General features: G+C 33.9%; 1 protein-coding gene across 1 annotated transcript in view; it reads right to left on the bottom strand.

The window, feature by feature from the left end:
• Window positions 1-5,138: 5,138 nt before the first annotated feature.
• The window catches only part of LOC134541908 (cathepsin L-like), a 24,339-nt gene continuing 2,380 nt past the window's right edge, over window positions 5,139-27,097 (bottom strand). Inside the window, exons 3-7 of the mRNA XM_063385651.1 lie at window positions 22,230-22,382; window positions 19,133-19,351; window positions 11,937-12,128; window positions 9,588-9,753; window positions 5,139-7,254 (exon numbers count right to left, since the gene is read on the bottom strand). Of these exons, the coding sequence (XP_063241721.1) occupies window positions 7,046-7,254; window positions 9,588-9,753; window positions 11,937-12,128; window positions 19,133-19,351; window positions 22,230-22,382 (939 nt within the window). The 3' untranslated portion in view covers window positions 5,139-7,045. The remainder of the gene's footprint in view (window positions 7,255-9,587; window positions 9,754-11,936; window positions 12,129-19,132; window positions 19,352-22,229; window positions 22,383-27,097) is intronic.

The raw sequence follows: 27,097 nt of genomic DNA, 5'->3' as shown, positions 1-27,097 counted from the left end.
TTCTGACAGGAGGCGGAACTGCCTGTGACAATCTGTAGTCTTACTGCCACAGCCGCCACCCAATGCAGCAGAGGGGATGGACATGTCCGAAAACGGATGGTTGGCAGCAGTTACTTTTTCAATGACAGGCGTGACATATCCGCCTAAGGCAGGCACCCGTAATCGGACAAATGTGTGACAGACAAGTCTCGTAGTTAAAGGTCACAAACTTCTAAGGTTCTGACATGTTGAGGAAAGATTAGCAGAGGCATCAGTTTAGAGGCAATAAGGTGCGTCGGTGGTTAAGCGACAACTGATGAACACATTTTTTTCCCCCCTAATCCAATTAAAATTGGGATGGACATTTTTGTGGGTCAAGCTGAAGCCTATATGCCTAATCCAGCTGGGATTAGCCATGCAGGGAAGGGTCACATGCATTGTGTGTTACTTGTTTACTGTACGATGTTCACCACTGCCTTTGCAATATGCCTAATACTACCATGGAAATAAAAAGTTTTCCATCTTTAAAGAAATAGTACACCAATCCCTCACTTAGCACGTCTTCAAATGGTGCAAATTCATTAACCACAATGTTGTATTTACTGCCCCAGTTGTGAATAGCATGTCTGTAACTTTATTTCGCACGAAATCGCCATAGGCAAAAAAAATAAGTCGGGCATTATGCCATGAAGTCTGCTTCAACTCCGTAAACAATATATGTACCTTGGCATACAGTTAGCTATACGAGGGGGGAAGAGATGCACGCACAGGTCTGACTATGCTATCGGTTGTTGTACAAACATCAGCTATGGCAAGTTCAGTTGCAGCTATTGAGTGTAAAGGACTAAATGTTTTTACTTCTGCGTGCATGCCGTCAGGTCGCACTCTTATCACCCGGCCACAGACTCGGCCGTGCTGAACTTCAGTCTAGCAAGTGACAGGGTACTCGAACACACTAACACAAAACAACCTCTGCCAATTTGTATGTCAGCAACTGTATGAGCGCAAGCACTTGCAGTTGTAATCATACTGGAATCTTTGCTTCCAAGTGAGAGCGTAATGCATCATGTTCAAGTATTTGAGACAAAAACAGAAGTATTACAGCATGCAGAAAGTCATGAAGTCCACCCTATTAAAATGTAAATATCAGGACAGTAATATCTGTTTCACTGCCAGTAAAGGATGATTTGGAATGTTCATGGAAAGGAACACAGTGTGAGTTGATGGTTATGCCTGGACAGGCAAGCCAACCAGCCAACTGACGATAAGTACATAAACTATCTCCCGTTACATGGTGTCATATTTTTCATAAAAAGGATTCAATGGTAGGGTTATAAAGATAATGGTGTGACATATTTATCATCTAGTGTTATTCTACAGTTATATTTCCCTGCACATTTTGTAACACATTAAGTAATTAGCCTTGCTATTTATGGAGACTTAGTGCTTCAGAATACGTTTTGAATAATACAAACATTTTTAGAAACACATTAGTCATGCTAAGTGAAGGGTTGGTGTATTGGTACTCCTTATGACAAATTTTTAAAAGTAAATGAGTTAGAAAAGCATACCATAGTTTGCAATCTACATTCACATTCCTGTAAAAAGAAAAGTTTTTCCTGAAAATTTTCTTGAACCAAAAATACACTACTTACTACATCAAAAGCCCTACAAATTTTTCTGAAACACAAAACAGCCTGACAGTAAGTATGGAAATTGTTAAAAAATAACACAAAGTAAAAAAAAAAAAAATCTTAAGCATATGTACTCACATACTGGTGTTCACTTTTAGAAAGATCCACTCAGAAAAACAACAGTCGTGTGTGGCTACAAGACACTAAATTTTGCAGCTGTATTAAAATCATCCAATCAGCACTATGTCTTCTCAAATTCAGTAATTTTTTTTTTTTTACTGAGATTAGTTATCCAATGGCCTGTTTTCTTGGTAGTAAAAATAATGTACCTGTTTATAAAACTTGGAAATAAAAACTTCCATTTCTCATGAGAATGAAGAATTGAAAGGGGTCCATAAAATTTATTGGGTAGAAGGGTGTTTTTTTTTGGGGTAGGAGGAAGTTTAGGTTTTAGAAAATGAAAAATTAATTTTGGTACAAATTAGACAAGTGAAGCATAAGTGAATACAAGTTAATGAACAACCAAAATTTAATGGAAAAAAAATTCCAATGAGTAATAAAATAGTACTGAATAAAAAAGACTAAGTAATAAAAAGGTGTAAAGAATAAGCAATGAAATAAGGTTTGAATTTATGAAATCACTTGAAAATATATTACAAAAAAAAAGTGTATTGTTGCGGACACATAAAGCTTTTATCAATTTGCTGACAGTTTTAATATATTTTTACTCTCCTCAATAAAATGAAGCAGATAACGTGATTGTTGACAAGTACAAGCAGCATCCGAGATCGGCCGCAGCGCACGGTACGGGGAGAGGGTGAGCAAGGGTGAGCGAGCGGCCGACTACCATGTTCACACGCTGCGGCCGGACGGTTTTTGCTGCGTTGTATCAATAGTAATTAATATTTAATGATATTTTATTAAGTCATAATACACAAAATCGGGAGGAAAAAACCTGAATAAGTCATCAAATATAGTTCACAAATTCAAGCCAGAAAATATACCAAATTGGACTTCAAAAACTAAGCAAACATTGTCAACCAATAGTAATCAAAATCAAGAGAAATCCAGCAGGTAGCTTTGCCTTAACTGCGTACCACACTAGACACTAAAAATCTAAACGTAAACACTTTGCCACAAAAACCTTTATCTGCACCCTGCCGGCAAAGGGACGTGGAATGCACTGGTCGACAGGAAGTGGTATCTATTTATAGACATGCGCTGCCTACGGCAGTACCGCACTCGGCAAGAGAAACGCAGTAATACGCTACTCGCCACAAGAAACCTATTTTTCGGCAATTTTTTCACGGTTCCTCGAAATCGGGCTGTATTAGAGAGGTGGTCGCAATAAATGGGGTCGCAACAAAAAGTTTTTACTGTAGTCAAAAAACACACAATTACACCTCACACCAAAATAAACAATTTTTCAGAGATTGAGTAACCTTAAACCAAATTTGAAAATTAAGATAAAAAAGATTAAAAAAAATCACAATAAATAGACACTTAACTCTTTACCCATATTCCAATACAATGGGCAGTCTTAAAATAATTTGATGAACTATCACAATTTTTTTTTTACTACATTTTCTGCTGCATAGGTCACACATAGTATCCCCCCCCTCCAATTATAGCTTTATTTTATATTTTATTTAGAATGGTTTTTCAATAATGGTAGGGTTATTCAGGATTACAAAAACTTAAATGTTTATTGGGTGTTGTATACTTATACATTTAACCGAAAAAAAAAAATCTGACTGTTGAAGAAATTGTGAACAACTGGTTTTCAAGATAATTTAAAAACAAATGTGCACAATTGTAATGTGTTCACATTTTAAATGTACTATATAAGTCAAACTTGCTATTATGTAAGTAATGTTTGGTTTTAAAATGTTTGATTGATAATTGTTTACTACATTGTTCTTATTCACTGTATCAAGTTGTATTTATAATTTTTTTTTTAAATTTAAGTTTTTATTACATGTCTACCAAGTCGTGGGACTTTAGTGGTCCATGTATAGCAAATTGTTCAATTTATCTTAAGACTTAGAATTGAATTGAATTGAAAAAAAAAATGGTCGTCACACACCCCTACAGCATTAAAGATTGACTTCCTCGGCATTAACATACAGTAGAATCTCGTTATAGCGAGCACGGTAATAGCGAGAACACGGCTATAACGAGGTATTTTTAAGGAATTTACGGCGTGGTCGCTTGAAGCGCGCTTTTGTTATTTGTCTGCTTTATCTCCACCCCTCTCGCTCGCCACTAGACATCTTGCCGTTGACGCCTGTCACATTCTTCAGCCGTGCAGTCGCCACCTAAGTGCGTGGCTTTAAAAATAGAATCCCATCCTTTCTTTCTTTTATCAAACTTCCGTTAGTTATCTGTGCCGTGTGTAGACAAAGTTTGAGATTGGAACAGAAACAACGTAAGAAAGTATTATTTACAAATTAGAAATATGTATGTTTTTGTTTTTATAATCGCGTATTTTCACGTTTTTTTGGTTATTTTAAAAGAGATAATATTACAAAGCCGCTCTAATGAGATTTAATTGTTTCTTGGTTAACAAAAACTATTAATTATCAAATATTGTTAATTGTTTATATTCTATTTATTATTATTTACGCGACGTCATACTGTACGTGTACGCAATACGACTGATTCGTTGCTGCAACATAACATAGCATGTTATGCGGTATCAGAAGTAACGAGTAACGTAACGATACTAACGAGTACTAATTGTTATAGTAACGAATACATACGGGTACACATTTTTTCGTTACTTTTACACCTCTAGTAGGCACTACCGTATTTATTTCCGAATCGCTAGGGCAGTTTTCTTGTAACTTTTGTTTCGGTCAGTTGTTGTGGTATCTGTCCGGGAAAGGGGTGGTGATGGTTTGAGTTTAATCCCAAATTTATTTTCTAAAAAAGTTGACAGGTTTCTTTAAATGAAAAAAGTATAGTTTTCCAGCAACTATTACGTTTGAGGCGTACGTGCGTTGCCGCAGCCGCACTCCTGCTTTTTTGTAAGGAATTAAATCGTCGCGCTACACTAGCACCACCTGTTTACAACATCCCGAACCAACATGGCCGCTAGCAGACAGCCCGCGTCAATAGATAGCAGGACAATGCTGTGTCGGCCGCGGGCCAAGATGCTATACTTACGTGGCGTGGCAGGGTGTTCTGGTTATTTTGACGCAATCGGTGATCGCATCCGTACTTATGGGGTATCGTTTTAAAGAGAATTCACACATCTGCTCACAGAAAATAATATTTCGTTAATATTACCTGTTATTTTCCAATTATACAGGTTTAAACACAATTTTTATGCTATTTTCGGTTAATTTTTATTTTTTGGGGGCCAAAATTTGTCCAATTCGGTTATAGCGAGGACACGGTTATAGCGAGGATCAAACCCGGAACCGTGACACCTCGCTATAACGGGACTCTAGTGTATTTTCTGACACTTTTTTTGGTTTTTCCTGACCACTTTAAAAAAATACCAAACTAAAACATCAACAGTAAATTTTAAAATATTTATTCACAAATACAAAAACAAGTATTGGATATTTTATACTCTCACACAAGACACCTTTTATGTAACAATAATATTAATGGTATACTCTTCAAAAATAATATGCAATATATTTATTAACACCTAATACAAAAGACTCCAGATTATTCAGCCGCGGGTTATCCAGATTTGTGGGTTAATCGTACCATATTTCACTTCCAAAAACCATAACCACAAAAATTACTTTTTACTATCTATTGATATGCCAAGAGCATTTTATGCTGTGACTCGAGATAAAAAATGCTGCCAAATGTAGTGTATACATAGTTTAACTTTGAAACTGCAGCTGTATGTGCTTGTGTTCCACGTTTCCTTGTGGAACGCACTCGGGTTGGCACCGGCACGTGAGCGATAACTGGCCTGCTAGTTTCAAGGCAGAAGTTTTACTCTTTAGGCAGTTAAGGTCTAATAATAAAAGAAAACTAGTAGTACTTGACATTCAACAAAAATTTTAAATCATGAATAATTATCAACAGTAAAATACTACAACATAAAAAACAGCAATTTTTAGTGATGTGTACTGCAACTTTTTTTGTAAATTACATCTAATAATTTAGTACATATTACGTACAACATTATACGATGTGCCAAGATAGCCTGGTTAAAATTAACTAAACATTTTTTTTTACATTACTTGCAACTTTTTTTTGTTATCCGTGGACCTCTTGCAGTTGTTACCCCAGATAATCAGGAGTCTACTGTAGTTATGATAGACATTAGCAGTGTGGGAATCATTTTGTGTACACAACATACCATAAATCAAATATGTTATCACAGTTATTCACATTCTTAGGAATACTAAGTATTTCAATAGTTACAACAATGTGATGCATCAATCACAGTCAGGACAAGTATGAATAATATATCAAAAGGACATAAACAACTAATAACATGAAAAAAAAAACACAAAAAAAGGTTGCTCTTTAAGGACTTAATGTGCTACATCAACACTTTCTTTGAAATTAAACATCACTATGCTGATAATTCACAATACTTAGCTTAACAGCTCTGTTTTCACACTTATTACCAAGTATGTCGGCATAGAAAGCTGAACATTAGTGTAAGCATTTCACGATTGGCAAGTTTAATGATTTCAAAACATAATTCTATGTATATATATGCTTTTTTATAAATTACTTTCACTGATTCTCAATGTTGACTTCTGAGTAAATTTAAAATAATTCATAAGAAATGTAAGCTTGGACGTATGTTTATTTATCAGAGTTAAAATAGTTTTTTTTATTATATGCTAATGCCTAGGCCTGTGCGAATGCTAGATTTTTTTAAACCGAAGTGAACATCAAATCAAATTGCTAACATTGTTCTCGGCTACCTGTATTACATTTATCTTGTAAAATAAAAGGTTAAAGTTTAATTTTTTTTTTTTTTTTAATGTTTGAACTGATTAAGTAGTTAAACAATTAGGCCCTATAAAATAAAAGCTAACTGACTGCCACCTTTTATTTTTTTAAGTAACCAACTTTATTCAAGCAAAACATACAAAAAAACAAAAAAAAATTAATTGACTTACAGTATTTCAATGTTTTAAAGCTTTGCAACAAATGCGAAGCTTCACATCAGACGTGAAGCTTTGCATCACAACTAAAGCTTCAAATGAAATGAATAGCGAATTTTCTGAGAAAGTCAAATTGAATATTAAAAAGAGCTTCAATTGACTCAGTCTAAGCTTCGCACAGGCCTACTAATGTCAACCATGCCTCAATAAATAAATTTAACATGAGTTAGAATTTGTTTGCAGGACAAGAAACAAATATCAATATTAACAGAGCCCCTTACAAAGTTTGGAACGATGATGCGACTTGGGAAACTTTCATCGCCTGCAGATATTCCCTCATCACACCAGAGGGTAACTGGCAGATGTGGCCACTCCGCAGCTGTTGTTGCGGTTGCGGGCCATGTAGATGTAGCCTTGGTCGCCCCAGGTCGGACCCCACGAGTTCTTCACGATCCAGTAGTCCTGGCCTTCCTCGTCCGTCCCGTAACCGACGACCAGCACCCCGTGGTCCAACTCCTCGCTGCTGCACTCCGGGTCGTAGTACACGCCTGCGCACACAGGTGCGACCCTAACTTTAGCATACACTCATCAGTTTAGAAAGTCGCTTTGGTACTCAACATCACAACTAACCCTGTCCAATTTGGAGTTGTGCGGTCAAAGATTCATCCAAATGAATTGTTATTTCCATGCATGCAAATGGCAACGGCACAATCCAATGAATTAATAATACCAAGAATAAAAAAATGATAGCTTACCCTTTCCCAATCCCAGTCCAATTAACGCAAAACACATCAACATAGTTCAGTAGTTTACTCTTAAGACTTACGCCATCTTGCAAGGTGGCAGCAGTTCCGGAAAGAAAGGTCAGAAGCTGTCAGGGCTAGTTTACCTCACGCCTATTAGTATGTGCTAGTCGCCAGTCATGTGGTTAAGGATTCATGACAGATATTGCAATGACCCAGGTTACAGGCCTCCGCACTTGTTAAACAGCTTGATTAACAATTTATTATGTTGTCTGATCATACAAAATACTTAGTTAGGTTTTCTGGTATGATTTTAGTATCAACTGTTCATTATTTTTCTTTTGAGAGGTATTAGTGTATTTGAAGCAATTTTTTATGATCATAACTTACATTGTTTCCTATTTTTCCTATGATTTTTTGCTTTATGGTGCATAAGCCACTTAAAAGTTATTTTTACCTGTTTACTTATAGTTACATTTTTATGTGCTTTCACGTATTATTAATTTTTAAATATTGCTTGTTTTAATCATAAATGCATCTTCATGTAATTATGTTTTGTATTTTTGCCAGTCATGTAAAAATTAGAGAGAGACAGAGTTCTGTAAGCATAAAACACTGGATTTAGTCTAAGTGCTGTTACCATACGACATGATTGGCTTATAGTTTTCTGCGATTTTTTTGCCATTAGTCGGAGATTACATCACATCAACGCTCTTTTTTTCTTTAGGAGTAAAATAGGTGGCCATGGCATCAGTCAGTGTCTTATGAGGTATCAATACTTGAATAATGAGATTATACATCAAATATATTTCTAAGTTCAAAGATCAAAGCTAGTCTGTGTGAAACAGTGAGGATAACAGGTTGTTTACTTTAATTTGATAGAATAATTTCAATAAATGGTTAGTTTCACTTCAAATTTCACTGTCTCTCTCACTCAAGTCAAATGCCCTCACTGTCAGTATCACAAACTAATTGAATTCAAGCTTTGAATAGTTTTCATTGTATTAATTATCACAATACAAAAAATTATTTTGAAATTTTTGCAATCTAGCTTTTAAGATAATATATTGTAATACAACTGTTCCTCACTACCAGAAAAACTGCTATTGTGTATCCTTCTCTCTTTCTCTCTCTACCCTCCCCTCCCCAACCCTATGCCACTAAAACAAAGAAAAACTTTGCACTACAACGATATTACTAAGGGTTTGTTAAAATTAGGCTGTGATTGCACTATATACTTATACTTATTGCATTAAATGTTAAAACTGTTTATAGTCATTTGAACTGTACATACATAGAGAGAGCAATATTCTGCATACAAAATTTTAAGAATAGTATTGTTTATTGGGTGCTGTATACAATACATTTGTAAGAAAATAAGCAAAATTCCTAACAGTGTTTTGGAATCCACACAATATAAATTTTTCAAGATATTGTAAAAGGGCTTAGTTATATGCAAAAATCAATGTGTTCATGTTTCAAATGTACTTTAATAATTAAGCTTACAATTTTAATAGTAATTTTTCTTACAATTTTTTTCTGTTTATTTACAAGCTATGGCAGTTGGTAAACTTGCAAAATTATTCAGTGTATAGTATGCAGGATGTGCTGAATAAACACCTAGTTTAAGCACCAAAGTATCTATGGAATTTTCTTAATATAGCAAAATATTTAAATTTTAGTCTTTGGATCAGATCTGATTTAAAATTTGCTCTTTGTACACCCCTAACAAACAATAAAAATAAATGTACACTAAAATTTTTATGTAACTTTTTAAATCAATGTTAGTAAAAGCCAAGTTTTTTTTATTATTATCATATTGACATACATTGTTTGATTTGCAGCTTAATAAAATGGTATAAGTTAAATATGTAACACCAAATTTTTTTGATGAAGACAAGTAGTGGTTATTCACTACTTTAGAAAATAATAAAATGTACATTTTTTCCCGGGGAAAATACTAAATACAAAAAATTCATACCAATTGTCATTATCAATTGTAAAATGTTCACAGAATGGAAGGAAATTACATAATGCTACCTACTCAAGGGAAAAAGTTAACTGTTTTGTTGTGTTTGCACACCTGTCCAGTATCTCAAAATTACAATGAATGACAAGAAGTACGTAATTGTGCATACCTGTCCTGTAGAGCTGGAAAGTGTCGCGACTAGCATCAATGGCGATTGAGATGGGACCAACTGTCGCTACTGCTTCCTTCAACTTGTCTTCATCACCTGTTGGAATGTCTACATAACCAACATCCTCGGCACCAATTGCCCTGGGGTTGAAATGGCACTTGTCATCCTGAAACACACAACCTGTTCATAGTCCTTGCCAGTGGTGACAAACTCACAAATTAATTGGTTTCACTTTATTGTTTTTCAACTGCTATCTACAACTTTTTTAAGCTCAACTGCATGTGTGGCATAAAAAGCAGAACACTCACAAATAAAATAAATAATAATCATTGTGAAACATGAAAGTTATTAGAAACAAATTGCTCTACTGATATTTTTATGTTACAGGCTTACTCAACAAGTATGTATCTTTTTGTTGGTGTTGATGATCTGTAAGCAATTTACACCAGGACTAAGCAGCTTGAAAAAATATAAAGTTACATCCTTTTTGTTCTAAGTATATTTTTTTAAATTTAATACATGTCATCAGAAAACAAAATTTAGGTGTAATACTGGCAGCTGCAATCATGAGTGCATACCATCTTTCGGTTGAGTTAGAGAGGGATGGGTGGTGTTCAATGCTATGTAAGGAATGCATTTGAGTACAAAGTAAACAATACAGCAGTGTTCCACCTGTTTAAAATTGTTCAACATTTCTAAATGTTTAATTAATTAATTTAATGTCTATTTGTCATCAAGTACTTCAGACTAGTGGTATTCAGCCCTTTTTTGAATCAAAAGTCAATTGTTTCTCAGCTATGGTGTTGCGGGTCTCATCATAAACAATACTTTCCTATGGTGCAATTTAGGATGTACCACTAAGGCAAACTCAAGAGTGCAGGTAAATCTAACGTGTGTAATGCAGGTCGCAGCTTTGAGCGGTTTTCGAACCACTCTGGTGTGCATGCAAAACTGCATGTATTGACTGTCAGGACTGCCTAGGAACCCATTAGCCTAATGTGCCTGGCTTGGAGGTGAAAAATAATTTGCTCGGAAAACATTTCCCCCGCCAATAAAAAATAATTGATTAATTCACTTTTTGGTCTTCTGTGTTTCTGAAACACCTCCCAAACACCATTAATATAACAGAGCAGCACTGATAACATTGATAAAAAAAGTTACTTCCAATGCAAGTACTGAAAACAATCTTCTAAATGATGGGAAAAGAGACGCAAACCAATCCATGTTTTGAAATAGGTCCAAGCCAGTTTAACCACTCAAGTTTTGAGACACACAACGGAGACTCACGTCTAGTCTACAAATATTTAAAAAAAAAAAAAAAAACTCAAGACAACATTAATTAAAATTACAAGTTTTTCAAATACCAGTGTGTAAAGTACATAAGACACAAAAACACGTGTGCACAGGCCAACTTTCAACTTTTTGCATTTCAGCTTGCGTTTCTGCCTTCTAATTTGAGGTAAAATGTTACCAAAACTTTGAAATATGCAGACATAATATGTACAAAAAAGTAATAGGTACAAAAAGTAATATTACATTTTCATGTGTTCACCTTTTTCACAGTAAAATTTAATAAATGAAAAATTTCAAATCAAATAAATATTTCATAATGAAAATCAATTATCAAAAGAAGCCAGGGAAAGAAATTTATTGTCTAACATTTTTTTTAGCATCGTCTTGCTACTTTCGTGCTTTATAACAACTGCATATCTGCCCACTTTGGCAAGTCCAAAAGACAAAGGAATTTTTACCAGGAGAGTAAATACTTTAATGCCAACAATAAATTTTGGTTTCAGCTCTGATGCAACCAACAAAGTTAGCTAAATTATATATATTTTTATGAACATAGTAACATTCTGTAAATTTCTTTTAGAAAACCTTAAATATTCTGGTAAAAACCCGGAATTTGGTTTTGCCAATAGAGGGGTCATCCTGTTAGGCTCATTCATACTTTTTAGGTAATTATTATAAAAAAGGAACCAATAGTTTTCTCTGTGAAATCATTCCCGAAAAATGCAAATAAATAGAATTTTTAATAAAAATGGGCATGAGTTTGCTTAAAAAATTCTTTATCACTGTTTTGTACACGTTCTATGAAATCTTCGACAAGATAATTAACAGAAATCAGAAGAAATAAAATTTATTTCATAACCATCTCTCACACTTAAATAAACGTTTAAATCTGCTGCCACAAAAAAATTACAAGTTGATAATATTTTGCATAATATGTTATCAATGCTTTAAAATATATGTATTATGGCTTAAGATTATCATAAAAAGTGCAAAAATATTCAATGCTAACATTAGTGCCTAATTGTGCAATAATTAGAAGTTCACATGATGACTTACATGGGCCTTGTAGGGGTAGTACCTCTCGGTATCAATGCCACGGTTGTCACGAATGTACTGGAAGGCAAAATCCATCATGCCTCCGTTGCAGCCCTCGTTGCCATACTTGGTAGAACAGTCTATGAGATTCTGCTCGCTGAGCGACACCAAGTATCCTTCTTGTCTGAAGTGCTGGCCTTCAAGTGAACCAGTCTGTCAAACGTAATTGCATACATGAGCGTGAGTACAAATATTAACAAATAGTAAATTCCACAAAATATTTTTTTTTAACAGTAAAGCTTTATAAAATTTATAGACCCTAAAAATTATGTATTTTTTCCTATGACTTCATACAATTAGTTATTAGAAGTTTCAGTTTTACAATGAAAAATAAAAATTACACATCCCTAAAAACACCTAATATGTCTCAACATGGGTTCTTCCAAAACAAACCAACAAGGTGTTGTAACATTCCAGACCTCCCCCTGACTAGCTATAATCTGGATTGCACAAGCATAACACTTGAAATTTTGATTGAATATTGAAATACTGTATGTCCATAAACAAATGTCCCAGTTATAAATTTTAATAATATATACTGTAAGGATTGTAGTGCGTTGGTTTCTTGGTCACAAAGAGGAACTCAAACAGTTTTAGAGAAGCACACGCATGAGTACTGCTTTGTTTTCTCACCACCTACACAAAATGGCAACTCCGAGTGTAATTTTTCCAATTCGTAGAGGGTGAACTTGTAAACTTAATTGGCAACAGAATAGTGCCCCTCCCCATTGGAATCTCTATGTATGAGAGAGGTTAAACGTCCAAGTCCCTGACCATTAGTTTGGTTTTAAGGGCGCAGTTGCCCGAATACCGCTAGGTAGCAGAGGCTGGCGATTGTGGTTACCGTATCTCAGCATATGGCCTACCACAGTTAAAATCAACAAATTGTAGGGTAATTTTTTTTTTCCACGTATATTCCTAAACTTATATACGTACATAGAACTGATAATGTATTTTGTGTTCCGTTGTTTTGTATGCTGTTAGTATAAATTAAATTGGAAATCTAAAATCGACTATATAGAAAACAACGATTTAGGTAGTGGATTTTTAAAATAATCACTAATACAAACATAGTGTTCAATCCAAATTATATTCTAAATACATGATGTCGCTTAGATGTCACTCTCATGCGACATGGGTCGTGAATTCTATCCCAAACCTATTTTTGACTCAATTTATGAGCACTGAGTTGTTACAATAACACTTATGTACAATCAATTCAAACGCGTGATTTTAAGTGATATCGCAAACTGTTCTTTTTGAGATTATACATTATCTAAATTGCACTCGTAACAGTTTACTTACTAAATAAGAAATGGAGCATGGCTTGAACGTTGTATCTTGTTACCTTTAGTACGAAATGCATGCTAATTTTTAATGTATCTTTAACATTAAAATACTTTGTGAAAGAGAACACACAGTTAATTATCATATGTATGCTGTTCAAAACGCATATAAAAAATAAGCATATCTTCGAATAAAAAAATTCCATCAAGAAATATGCTGTTGATCAACAACTTGTTTAGAATCCCAGTTTTGCTGTGGAATTTCCAAACATTTGTTTATTTTTTAATAGACATTTTTAGTGTTTATTTACCTTGCCTATTGCTACAAAGTAGTTATATCATATGTATTTTTTTTGTGGAAATTGCCAAACATATCTAAATGCAAATCTGAATTATTTCAATTAGGCCATCATACATTCTTATAATATACATATGTCAACTGGCATTTTGGTATTGAATCCCTAATATTGATAATACAGTATATGGATGTCTTCAAACAGATTTTAATTTTTTTATACTGTATATTTTGCCAGATGCTTTTGTTCAGAAATCCCTGACATTATCTCAATTGAAAATTTATTACAAATGGCGATCACCAACAGCAAGGCTCATCCTCAATTAAATATAAATGTAACAAGGAATTTGTAAAACTGTTTGTCCACTCCTGCACATAAAGTATTGGGAGATATTAATTTTTTTTTAGGTATAAATTTTAAACAGCCACTATACTAAGAGGCACAATGTAAATTACCAAATCTGGTCAACTGTTTGATTATTTTTTTAAGATTTTTATGCACAACAGAAAACACACAGTATAATATATCATTTTAAACAACTATTTAGGCAAATACCATTAGAATACTTTAACTGTAAGTTTCTTTGTACCATTTAAACTTTAACCCACCCTATGATGAACACCGTCTGTCCTTTGCTTTGGATAGTACTGGGTAAACACGAGACTAGTTGCGAGGTCAGATGCAATAAAAAATTTGTATTTTAAACGGCCTTTCATGTAATTTGGCTGCTATGGCTTGGTTTTACATACGTTTGTTATTCTATCTCAATATTTGTCTTGCTTATATTTTAATTATCGACTATACCGTGCCCTTAGCAGATAAAATTTCCTGGGACTGGCGTTTATGCTTCAGGCCCCAGAACTCTTAAATATTGAACTGTGCTGGAACCCTTCGAAGCTCGGACACGTTAATCTGCCTGCGAGGCTAGATCAAGACTACCGTTTTTCTCTCTTTGCATATTGTTCGGTGCCCCCCGGAGCTCTCGCGGTCCACCAACCAGCGCTCCTCAAACCCAGCAGCCAAATTACGTGTTTGTGGCCAGAGTTTTATTGCGCTATGTTTGAATTTTTGTATAATTTATATTGGTGCGCTGTAACATATTTTATCTGATCCGATTAAAAATTGGTCAATTATTCAGAAAAAGTTTTAAAATTAATATTAGTTTGGCCTCGAATACTGGTGAAGATTGTAAATAGACACCGTTAGCCAACATGACGCAAACGCACTTGAGTTGAGAGTAATAATTTTCCGCGTGCGTGTTTTATAACGTAATTTAAAAGCCAGGAAAAAATTTATTGTTTTCTGACTAAATAAGTGTACCGCAGCACCCAAAACTTTAAAATCTTTATGTAGTGCAGCATGTCTTAAGAAAAAAGAATATTGTTTCGTGTATTGGCATGATTGCATCAAACAACATTATTTTTGTAAACATAAAAAAAATGCATTTTACAGCATCCATGACGTATTTACTTTGCTTCGACATAAAATGAGTTATATTTTCATTACATTTTAAAACTTTTACGTTCGTTAAGTTTCTGTGGATTTTTTTTTATGCGTTGCTGTCTTAGGAAAAGGTTAGCGACATTGTGTAACAAACCAAAAAATGCCTAAAAATAAACCAACAGTGGCTGCATGTGCAGCAGAATTTTCAATAGAAGGGTTTTATGTGAGTGGTAGCAAAATATTGATGTGTAAATTTTGTGACTGTCGTTTAGAGTTTGAAAGGAATGATACGTTAAACACAGTCAGAGACACAAAAATGGGAAGCAAAGGCAACAAACTTCAAAACGGCAGCTTTCAATTGATGAGGCAGGGCCAGTGCTAAAACGAGCCAAGGAACAAAAATATGAATTTGTACTGAAACAGTTGAAACATTTATTGCAGCTGGAATTCCTGTTGAGAAACTGGACAACTGCAAACTTGGGGAATGGCTAGCAAAATATGTCAGTGGTTCTGGTGATATACCTAGTGCAGACTGGGTAAGAAAAAAATATATTCCTCTTTTAAGGGAAAAGAAAGAGGCAAAGATCAGAGTAAAAGTGGCAGACCAGAAAGTCGTAATTATGGCAGATGAAACCACAGATAAAGCTAATAACTGTGTGTTCAATATTCTTTTCCAGATATTGCAACCAGGGACAGAACATAGCATTTTACTTGGAGCATCATGTGTACTTGAAGCTGCTAATGCTGTGCTCGAAAGCTGTGAATGACATATGCACCAAGTATGAAATCAAAGAAGAAAACGTAGTTGCATATATGTAACTGACAGTGCTAGATATATGACCCGATCTGCAAGCACTTTGAAAGGTATATTTGGTGAACATGTGTACCACGTGCAGTGCTGGGAACATAAAATCAATCTGGTAGGGCAGATCTGGCATAACAGTTTGGACGATTGAAACCTCTTTGTGATCAAGGTAAAAAATGCTTTTTTGAACACATGAACTTTTTGAGGGACAAGAATGGAAAAGATAACGTGAAGATGTTTCCAATGCCCATTGTGACACGATGAAACACGTGGTTTCATGCTGTTTTCTACCTGGCTTATCACCTGCATAACATTGTTAGCTTCTTCGAACAATTGAGTGAAGAAAATAATGCTGGTGTGAAATTCATAGAGGGACAGCAAAATACTGAGATACAAACCCTCGAAGCTCAGTGTGTTTGTCACTGAAAATTGTGCCTGCTTTGTTGACTTTTTGGAGGGATCCTCGTACCCAACTGCCCACCTCCTCTATTCAAAGCTTCAGAATCTTCAAATTTCATTGGAAGTTCTAACAAAAGGAATTTTTCCAGAGGCTGTTGAAGTTACTGAGAAAAATGAAAATGTTCAGTCTGCAGCCTTGAAAGAACAGTTCAAACAGACATCACAGCTTAGCTAACTAAAGCTACATGAGTTTGTCTCAAGTGATCCTTCTCATGTACTTTTTCGTGATACTGATGCCCTGCTGAATCCCAAAAATATTGGGAATGTCAGCATAGAAGACAAAAAGTTCTCAAAAATGGTTGATACTCTACCTTTCCTACAAAATGTGCCAAGAACTGCAAGAGCAGCAGGTTATATGGCCCTTCAAAAGCTTGTAAACAGTGAACTACAAAAACCACACACAGCCAGTGTAGACATGGTGAATCTCTTGTGTCAACTGAAATATGACTTTCCTGAGTTTGCTGCAGCTGCACTCAAATTAATGTGGATACCAACATCAAATGTTGACACTGAAAGGTCATTTTCAAAGTATTCTGTAATTGTCAGTGACCGGAGAAGATCTCTATTGTCTGAGAATGCTGAACTTCTAACTATGGTTGCTTTCTCATGAATCATGAATAATGTTCACCAAAATAAAATACTGGCACCTGTATATAAATGCACCTTCACCAAATATGGGAAGAATAATGTCAAATTATGAGGTCTTAAGTTATGTTCATAATGTTTTTATACTTTCCTCTAATACACACTACGCTGTTAATATTTATTTACTTTGAACAATGTTTTAATTTACTTTGAGCAAAAATTGTAAATATTAATAAAAGGGGTTACAATTACATTTACTATTATTGATCTTAAACCTCCTAAATAAATCATAAAGGCGATACCAAAAAAATCTGAATTTTTATGACGATAAAAGACGAAATCTCAAAATCTATAGGACGAAATTTCCCAAAAAATAAAACCGTAAAATCTTGGCTTTACGTATAACTAAAGGTGCACATATTGAACATCTGTAATACAAACTAGGTTAGTTTACCTTCAGTTTGAAGTATGATTTGTTGTAAATAGTCAAGCTTAAACTGTCATAATATAATATTGAAAATGGGACATTATTTTATGGACACCATGAGTTTTTTGTAGCAGGGAAGTAATATTGAGAATATTTAATTATTTTATCAGACATTTAGTTGGTAGTTGAAAAGAGAATTGTTTGGGGAATCAGTAAAGTTTTGTGATGTTATTGTGAGAGGTCAGGAAGATTGCAGCCAGTGGGACTTGTGAATTTTTCATGAATGATGATAAAAAGCAGTAAAAACCTGAAATCGTTATCCAAAAGACTATTTCTGTCATCAATAATCAACAGCAAAATTTTTTTTCCTTGAGCTTAAAACTTAACCAACCAACAAAATAAGTAATAACTTTTACCAAATTTTTAAGTTTAAATGAAGTAAATTAACACCTGCCTCTCAAGGTAATGCTCTAATTCATTCCAGGAAAATAGAGCACTAATCAAAACAGAGATAATCAAATATGTTTTCCTAAGAGTGTATGTTAATCAAAATAATTTGTTTTCTAATCAAGTAATTGTGCCTTCTGACTTTCTGACTACCCTTTTAATCAAGACTCTGCTCCCATTAAACTTAATTATTTATAGTATAAATATATGTCTAAATACACTTGAAGTATATTTAAATAAATGTTGAATAACATCTTGACATTAAACTACATCATTCCTGAGTTACAAAATAATAATGTTATTAGTATAGGAGATATATTTCAGTCCTAATATGATTTTAAAACACATAAAATTAATGTTTTCTAGTATAAGAAAGATTATTCAACCAATTAACCTAATTCCTGGCACTGTTGTTTACTAAATGCACGTCTGCCATGATTTGCCACGAGTGTGTTCTAGAAGCCGCAAGGTAAACTATCTCTGAAAGCTTCTAGCTTTACTCTCTTTACTCTCCAGTGCTGCTGCTATGCGGGATAAACGTTGGTGTCGTCAAAGATAAATACGCAAATGAAGGAAGTGAATGAAAAGAAAAGGAAAGAAAAAATATTGTTTGTTGATTCGTTACATTGTGAATTCATCGCATAGTATTTAATGCTAGACAAGTGCCATTGCCATTGTCCACGGATGGAAATAAAAAATTCACACAAGAGAAAAAAAGAGGTTCTTCGAATCTATAACCATGCAACTTCAAATCATGCCGTAATATATAAAATATAAACCGTGCTAATTGAACAGCATTACTTTGATAGGTGGGTGTACTTCAAAACATGAACAAATGAGAAATATGAGCGTAACACATTGCTAACATGCTACTACCTCTTATAATCAGCAATTATTTACATTGAACAAGAAAACCTAATGAAATACTGAGGAAAAAAAATTTAAAATATTAGGTAATGCTAATGTATACATGCTGAGAGGGTAAGGAGGACTGCAATGCTACAGTGTAATTCAGGCCTTCACATGATGAGAAAAGTAATGAAGTACAAGGCCACTGTCCCTTTTTGCAAGCATTTGCATATATAAATTTACCTAAGAGATAAAATATTTGAAGAGGCAGTAGAGTTCATAGTAAGTTACTTTTCTAGATGATACCTACAGAGAATGTTTAGTCTGTACCTGCTTCTAACATAAACAATGAAAAAAAAAAAAAAATGTTAATACTAATATAAGTTTTTCAAAGTTTACATATTTGTTGAGGGGAGGGGGGGAAAAAACATGCTAACTTTTTCGGGTACAGCTGCACTGAACAGCCATCACCAGTAGTCGGAATGATCAAGTACCGATTCTTCCAGTACAACCCACATGTGGGAGGTTAAGATTGATACTCTACTCTAGAAAGTACTCACGGTACTGAACGACCAGCACGAGCCGCAGTGGCCCTGGTCCTTGACGGGCGTCACTGCCCCCTGCTCCCGCCAGTCGACGCTGTCCGCCAGCTTCACGTTGGCGGGACTGACGAACTTTGCACCGCGAGGACGCACGGCCCCCAAGCCCACGGCGCCGGATGGGGATGTTCTAGCAGTTCGGTTGAAGCCATTCAGAGTGGCCACAAACTCATGTGGCAGCTGTAACAAACACACATCTCTTGGACAAATTCATACACCACATTGTTAGAAGCAACTGTCTATTTGAATTATAATTCTACAAGTGGTAAATTTTACAATTTTGCAAACTATACAGAGAATGAATATTTTAAGATCCCAAATATTTAAGCTGTGATTGTAGTTTTTTTTTGTTAAAAATAATTTGGGGTCTATTCATGCAACAAGTTTAAAACTACAAAATATTTCATTTACTTTTAAATAGTCAGCATTTTATAAGAAAAACAGCTGTTTCTTACAAAAAAAACTACTTTTTAGTCAGGTCTTTATGGTTAACTACACTTGTTTTCTAATCCAATAATGTTTACTTTATAAAGCTTTTCCTTAATAAATTTACATGAAAGTGATGCCCATATAAAAAAATATGATATCACTACAAACTGAAACTCAAGAATTATAACAGACAAAACAAAATTATTCAGAAATAACACATTTGAAGTTTTTTTTTTAACATAGTTACAGTTAAGTAAAGAAACTATAACAATGAGAAATTTTTAAGTCTGATCAACATAGGTAATATATGTTATATAAAATTATTTTAGTTTCAGTGTTGTTTTTGTAAGTTAAAGTTTGATTTCTTTTCCTGTGGTTAAGTTTAAGACATGATAGTCAGCACCATAAACATCACATGTTTCAATATGATAAATAAAAATGTATATTTATTTATCCACATTAGAAAGTAAAGTTATTTGATATTATTAAATAAAGTACAGTGTAAACTCTATAGGTATAACGACACTTAACGAACTGAGCAATTTTTCGGCGTTATAGAGAGTGGTCGTTAAATGGAGAGAAATAAAAGATATTATTTTACTATTCTATAATATGTATTTAATAATATAGTACACATTTCATACCAATAACACTTATTGCGTACAGTCTGTTATTTTTTCTTTGTTTTTCCATATTGTAGACACGGTAGAGCGACTAAATCCAAAGTGTCTTCCAACATCACTGATCTTTTCTCCCTCCTCTATTGAGCGTATTAATAAAACTTTTTCGTCAATACACAAAGATTTTCGTTTACTCGCCATGTTTACAGTTCGAAAGTCTGTAAGCAACTGCGATAATGATAACGTGTAACAATTTGACAAAAGTCTAGTGACCAAGGTAAACATGTGCACGTTCATCATACAAAAACAAAAGACAAAATTTCTTAGAATCCCGGTACATCAGTTCAAGTAAACACGTGCTACTAATATAACAAACCAGAAAACAAAAGAACGTACACAGCTGCAGTTTTTATCAACTTCGGCAACTTAGAACGTACTGCTTAATGATTTATAATGCAGTATTGTTGATGTTAAATAGAGTGAGTGTGATGCTATATAGAGTGTATTATTGTATAGAAAACACGGTAAACCAACCAAAGTCAAGCAATCTCGACGTTTTAAGGAGTTTGTCGTTAAATCGAGTGACGTTATAAAGAGTTTACACTGTATGTAGTAAACAGCATTCATCATATTAAAGGAAAACAAATGAAGTGTTAAATATCATTGTTACCATGAATTACAATTTTCTAAGTTAATACTATTATAAGTAAACCTGAAAAAGACCAAATTAAACATTAAACATTTATTATGTTATCTGATCATGTTCAATACTATGGTTAGGGTTTCTGGTAAGTAATAAATAACAGCTATTTATTGTTTTTGAGAAGTATTTGTGTGTTTGCAACGTGTTTTATGATCATAATTTATACTGTTCCATGCTTTTCTGATGATCTGTTTGCCTTAGTGTTCATAAGCCACTGAAGTTATTTTTACCTGCTTATTTGTGTAGTTATTTTTATATTGCTTATTGTATTTTTTTATTAGTAAATTCATGTTTACGTAATTTTTTCTAATACATTTTTTTGGGAATTTTTTTTTTTGTTTTGTTTGAAAACTGGCAGATGAATGTGATATTTTTGTGTGAATGTTTGTCATTGATCAGAGATTACATCACATACCTTTTTCTCTTGGAGGACAAAGGGTGGCCATGATATCAGTTAGCATTTGTACGAGGTACTGATAAGTTGCGTGTCTGGGCTCGGATTAACACAATGTAGAGGCAGAGAATTTTGCAGCTGTGGTCCAGGCTATGCCAAACTTAAAACCTTTTTGAACTTGTTAGTTAGAATTTGTTAGACCAAATCTTAATTAATAGCCCAAAACAAAGATCAAGTAACTTTGTCATTGTTCAGAGGAACGAATCCTTCAGCTTGTACCGTGAAATGCAAGCAACCACAGGATTTACTTGTGAACAGTATTTAATATTCATTTTTCAGTACCTACAAACAGAAAATATATGTTTTTTAGTGAGTGAAGATTTTATGTGCGACCTGTATTTGTTCTCGTGGTCAGAATATGGCGGCCATGGTGACTGAATTTTGTTAAAGTATTAATAAAAACCCAGTAATATCAGTTTGTGTCCAGGAGACATTTCAGTTATCAATCATCTACATTTTTTGTTATTTTGGAACTGAAATATTTCTTTTTCAGCACACAACTAATTTCTTCAGGTATTCATGAATGTGCACTCTAAAACAAATGCTGAGCAATCTGGAAGGTCTGGAGTGTTACAATATGAGCACATGTTTTCCAATCAACTATTTTCCATTGTTTGAAAATAAACCATGTGCTGTGTTGTATATCTTGCATTTGAGCACACTGGGAAAACATGCACGTGCAATGGACTGTTTGTTCTGTGCACACATTTCATTGCATACTAATATTTTTCCCTCAACTTGCATGAAGACATTAACGTAAATATATGGAAATACAACAAAACTATTATAGGTCATAACAAAGGCATTATTGCAGCGAGTTTCAAATACCAATAAACTGCCAGAATTTCTTACCAGATCCGAGTATTTATTCATCCCCAATTTGTATTTAACTTCACCCTTTTCAAAGTGGCTATTGTGTTTGGCAATTTTCTTCCTATTTTCCATAAAAATCTTCATGCGAAACTTTTCTTCTACAGCATTCTCATACTCTTTTTGATGTTCCAGCTAACAAAAAAAAAAAGCCAAAAGGATTAGAAAATTTTTTTCAAGTCATCAATAAATATTAACATTTTACTCAACTGATAAAATACAGTATCATTCAGTGACACACATCCAATCTACACTGGAATGAATAAATATTACAAATAATAATAATACACAAGGTATTTGAGCACATGCAGCAAGTCATACACTAAAGTAAATTTAAGAGGGAAAAGTTATTTTTAAAGTTTCTTGAACTGAGTAGTGAAATTTATTAATCTGTACTTATCACGCTGAGATAAAATAATACCTGAAAATTGGCATAATGCAACTGGGATTACAATTACTTAAAAGCTATATACTATACATATTTCTCATTAAAATTATAGAAATAAATTATATCACATGTAGTAGTATTGATACCACAACTTCTTGCCTTTTATTAACCCAATTCAACCCCCCCCCCCCCCCCAAATGAACCTCTACGGATGATACGGGGGGAGGGGGGGGAGATGTATGCAGGGTCTGGTTCCCTTCCTTCCAGGATTTAAAAGATAAAAAAAGTAAATACAACATTTGAAAATTACAAAATTAGCTACACAAAGCTACTTAGATTTTGGAAGGATTATTGTAATCCTTAGTGGACAACAAATTTTTATTTCCTTCCCATTATAGCCACACATGCCTCACAGATGCGGCAGAAATACTATTCCCAGTCATATTTAACGCTGGTTTGACAGATGTCACTCACTATAAGCACGTTTTTCATACAAACTTGATAGGTATGTGTTTCATGAATTTAATAACATAAAGCTACATCAATTTATGAATTGTTTTCAAAAAATCATGAAACAGTTTCGGACTTAAGAATACAGCATTAAAAAAATTTATAGAAAAATTAAAAAAATATTCAATTTTATTTCTTCCAGCAAAATCATTACTTAAATTTGTACGTGTAAACGTTGGAGTTCTAAAAGTATATTATTCCCTGATATTTTAACTGTGAAAACCAATTTTCTTTTAAAATTAATTTATAAAGAAAATTTACCCATTAGAAAAAATTATATAACTGTCATACTGGACCTTCTCCTTCACAAAATCCTGGCTATGCGCCCCCCCCCCCCCCCAAGAATACACCACTGGCTGTTGCTTTGCAATGGACAGTGAGAAATAGAGAGTACTCCTTGACACAGGATTAAAGTCCAATTGCGAGTGTAACGTAAAATCAATAAAATCAATTCTATGAGTTTGCAAGACATATATATCACTTACTTATAACAATTATGAAGTTAAAGTAACGCTCACAGCTCATTTAAAAATTGCCATCTCAATTGTCTTAACTTATACATCTTCGTTAGAACCAATCATAAATTAGTAAAAGAACTAATCTCTAACAAGTGTTTGACAAGTTTTCAGGTATTTGATAGCAAATGTGGCTACTAAATAGTGCATCAAAACAATTACATTTTTGTTAAGTATTTTATTCTCGTCCTTACTCAGCCCTCATTGACTAGTTTTACTTGTAGATATAGGTCACAAGTGTTCGTAAGAGTTAGATTTCATTCAAGTCCTACAACTAGCATTCTATCAAAATGTTAAATTAGGAATCCTGCAAATACCTATGACTTCTTTTGCAGCTGTTAGTGTAGACTGAGTTTAAATGTCTTAACCTATGACACCACATACATAAAAGGAAACAAAATGTTCTGAATATTCAAATGTATTTTACGATTCAGTGTTAAATGATGGCTTCTTTTTATAAAGTTATACTTCTTTAGGAATGTTATGAAAAAATGATGAGTGGATTTTTGTGTGACTGAAAAATTTACACAAAAATGTAATTTCTGTCCAAACTATGGGTTTTATGCACTTTTCACGACATATTTCACCAGAGAATCACCATGTAACAAAATATTCAAAGGATGGAAAAGAAAAAAAAGCTACATACAAATAAATTATATATGTGCTTTTGAATTTTATACTTTAGTGATTGACATTAAATACTAGTCCATATCATTAAAAACATTTATTTATTGTGAATAATTAGTGATAGAAATTGTGTTTATAAACTTTATCAAATGTATTTATATACGTGTGGTTATGCTCCTATGTCTTAACAATGTCAGGTTGCTCGTAAGTATCCACTGCCACTGGCAGGGAGTGTCTGTGGAAGGTTTAGTAGTTTCCTGGCCATTTTCATGGGAGTGTTTGTGAGGTTATGTTTCAGTATGTATCAATGCATTATAAATTAAAATTTATCTAGATTATTTTACTAAGTCCAATAACTAATTTTATACATGTGTTTATATTAATATTGAATACTGATTTATTTAAATAATTTAATATCATTTAATAAATTCGTTACCTATTAGATTTATAATATCACTAGTCCTTTTTATTATTTTATTTATATTAATTATTTGTATGCAAAATTAGGTAGGTTTTTGCCAAGTAAGTATTACTTCTAATGCACATAAGAGTAGTGGATCCAGGATTTTGGTTTGGGAGGGGCTTGACCCAGCTGGGGGCAATCTTATAGTAATTTAAAAATTGAAAACATATACCTACTTCATATGAAAATTTTACTGGTAGGTAGTGTTGTACTGAGAAAGTAGGATAATATCAATTTAATTAGAGATTTGTCAGGGGTGAACCCAGATACATTAGAGAATTGGGGGGGGGGGGGGGGGGGGGAGAGGGGTTGTTTGAGCCCCTTATCCTCCCCCCCCCCCCCCTGGATTCGTTAATGCACTCATACCTAAGTACTCGTACACACACATATATTAGATATTTCCATTGATAATTAGAAATAAAAAAAATAAGAACCTACTTCATTTATGATCTTATTTTGTATACTTAACATAGTTGAAAATTGCATACATTAAAAAAAATATATAGCCAACTAGGTGCAACTGGTAGATTAAATGTATTAAGAGCTTAATAGTTTTTCAACACCAAGGTCATTAGAGACAATGAGGGGTGTTGAATTGTGAATGAAGCATTAACAGAATGAATAGGTACAGGAAATGGTAGTACTGTCCGCGCCAGGAAAGGTGGCACTTCTCTCCGCGGGGGTGAGGGGTCATGTTGGAGAGAGGGGAAGTGACTCCCCGCGTATACCTGCGTCTGTAGCCTGCAACCTACAAACATTGTTCCCTCACAGCAGTTGAACAGTGGTAGTCGGTTACGATGGATGCGTCTGGGGGCCCTCCCCCGGAAAAAAAAACTATTTCAAGGATCAAAATGGTGATATAGTTGTATTGGGTGCCTGGCTATTTATATTGTAAACACCAAATATAATTAAATATTAAATATGACGTTTGTTTTAGTGAAGATGTGAAAAATAAATAAACTATATTTTAATTAATCCAAAAATCCTCTCCACCTATTTGAACGGGGTTTTTCGGCATATAAAGGCCGCCTACTTAAGCCCAATATATACGTTCATTAAACACAAAGAACCGATGGAAAATCAGGTTTATGTTCGTATGTGTCCGAATTGTAGTTTGTGCTGAAATTGATTCGTGAAAACTGTCCAGTTTCTATTTAAGTATGTTTGTTTTATTAAGGGGGTAGTTTCCTAGATTTAATAACTTTATAATTATTACTCAGTAATTAATATTTATTGCTTAATCTTGAAATTTGGTGGTAATCATGACACAGTAAAGTACTTATCAGACCTTTTGAAGTTGAAATGAGTTGCCTGTCATCCATATTATTTGTTGAGGAACTGAAATTATTGACTTATTAGAATATACCTAATTAGGATCATTCAGGTCATAAAATGATTTAATATTAACAAAATAGTACTTAAAATTACTGTTAAAACGTGATTTATGTAATACTTAACCTATTTTGAAAATATCGGATATAAAAATATAGTAATGGAGAAATCTCAACAAATTCATGAAAGTAACGAAACTACCCCCTTATAGCTAACTTGTTGATTCTAATTTAAATTAACATGTTTTTGCAGGCAAAGAAAGACTGTAAAAATTGACGTTGACAGTTTTGATAGAAGAGTTATTCGAGATACAATTCACGAATTCTGTATTGTGAAAAAGGTTGTGCCAACAGTCAACAAGCTATTACCAATTCTTAAAGAAAAGATCGGCTGGATTTGGAACAAAACGTCATTGCGCCGACTTCTGCAGGAAATGGGTTTCGTATGGAGGAAAACCCAAGACAAACGTGTACGAGCTTGGACGAGCTGATATCGTCCGTTGGCGGTCAAAATACCTTACTGTAATGAAGCAAATCAGAAAAGATGGAAAAGAAATATTTTTCCTTAATGAAACTTGGGTTGACACAAATTTAACATTCATGAAATGTTGGCAGAAAAAGGACGATGTAAACGGTGTTATGAGTACAGGAAACGCAGCTCACAGACTAATAGTTTTGAATATTGGTTCGAGAAATGGTTTCCTTCCAAGAGCATGTGTTGTTTACAAAGCTAGTGCTACAGTGAGGGATTACTACGGAAAAATGAACTCTGTAAATTTCGAAAAATGGCTTTAAGAAAAGGTACTGCCAAATCTGCCACCTGCATCGATCGTAGTTATGGACAACGCACCATACCACTCCAAACAAGTGGACAAGCCACCATCAGAATACGATGTTAAACGAGAAATAGTGGGATAGCTTAATAGAAATGGGGTCGAATGTAATGTGACTATGAGTAAAACAGAGCTACTAGATCTGCTGGACAGACATCCACCACAAACAAAAAGGTTTAGAGT

Source organism: Bacillus rossius, assembly GCF_032445375.1.
Source record: "Bacillus rossius redtenbacheri isolate Brsri chromosome 4 unlocalized genomic scaffold, Brsri_v3 Brsri_v3_scf4_2, whole genome shotgun sequence".
NCBI lineage: Eukaryota > Metazoa > Arthropoda > Insecta > Phasmatodea > Bacillidae > Bacillus > Bacillus rossius.
Note: the sequence above shows the minus strand (reverse complement) of the source record. Positions and strands in the feature narration are given on the sequence as shown.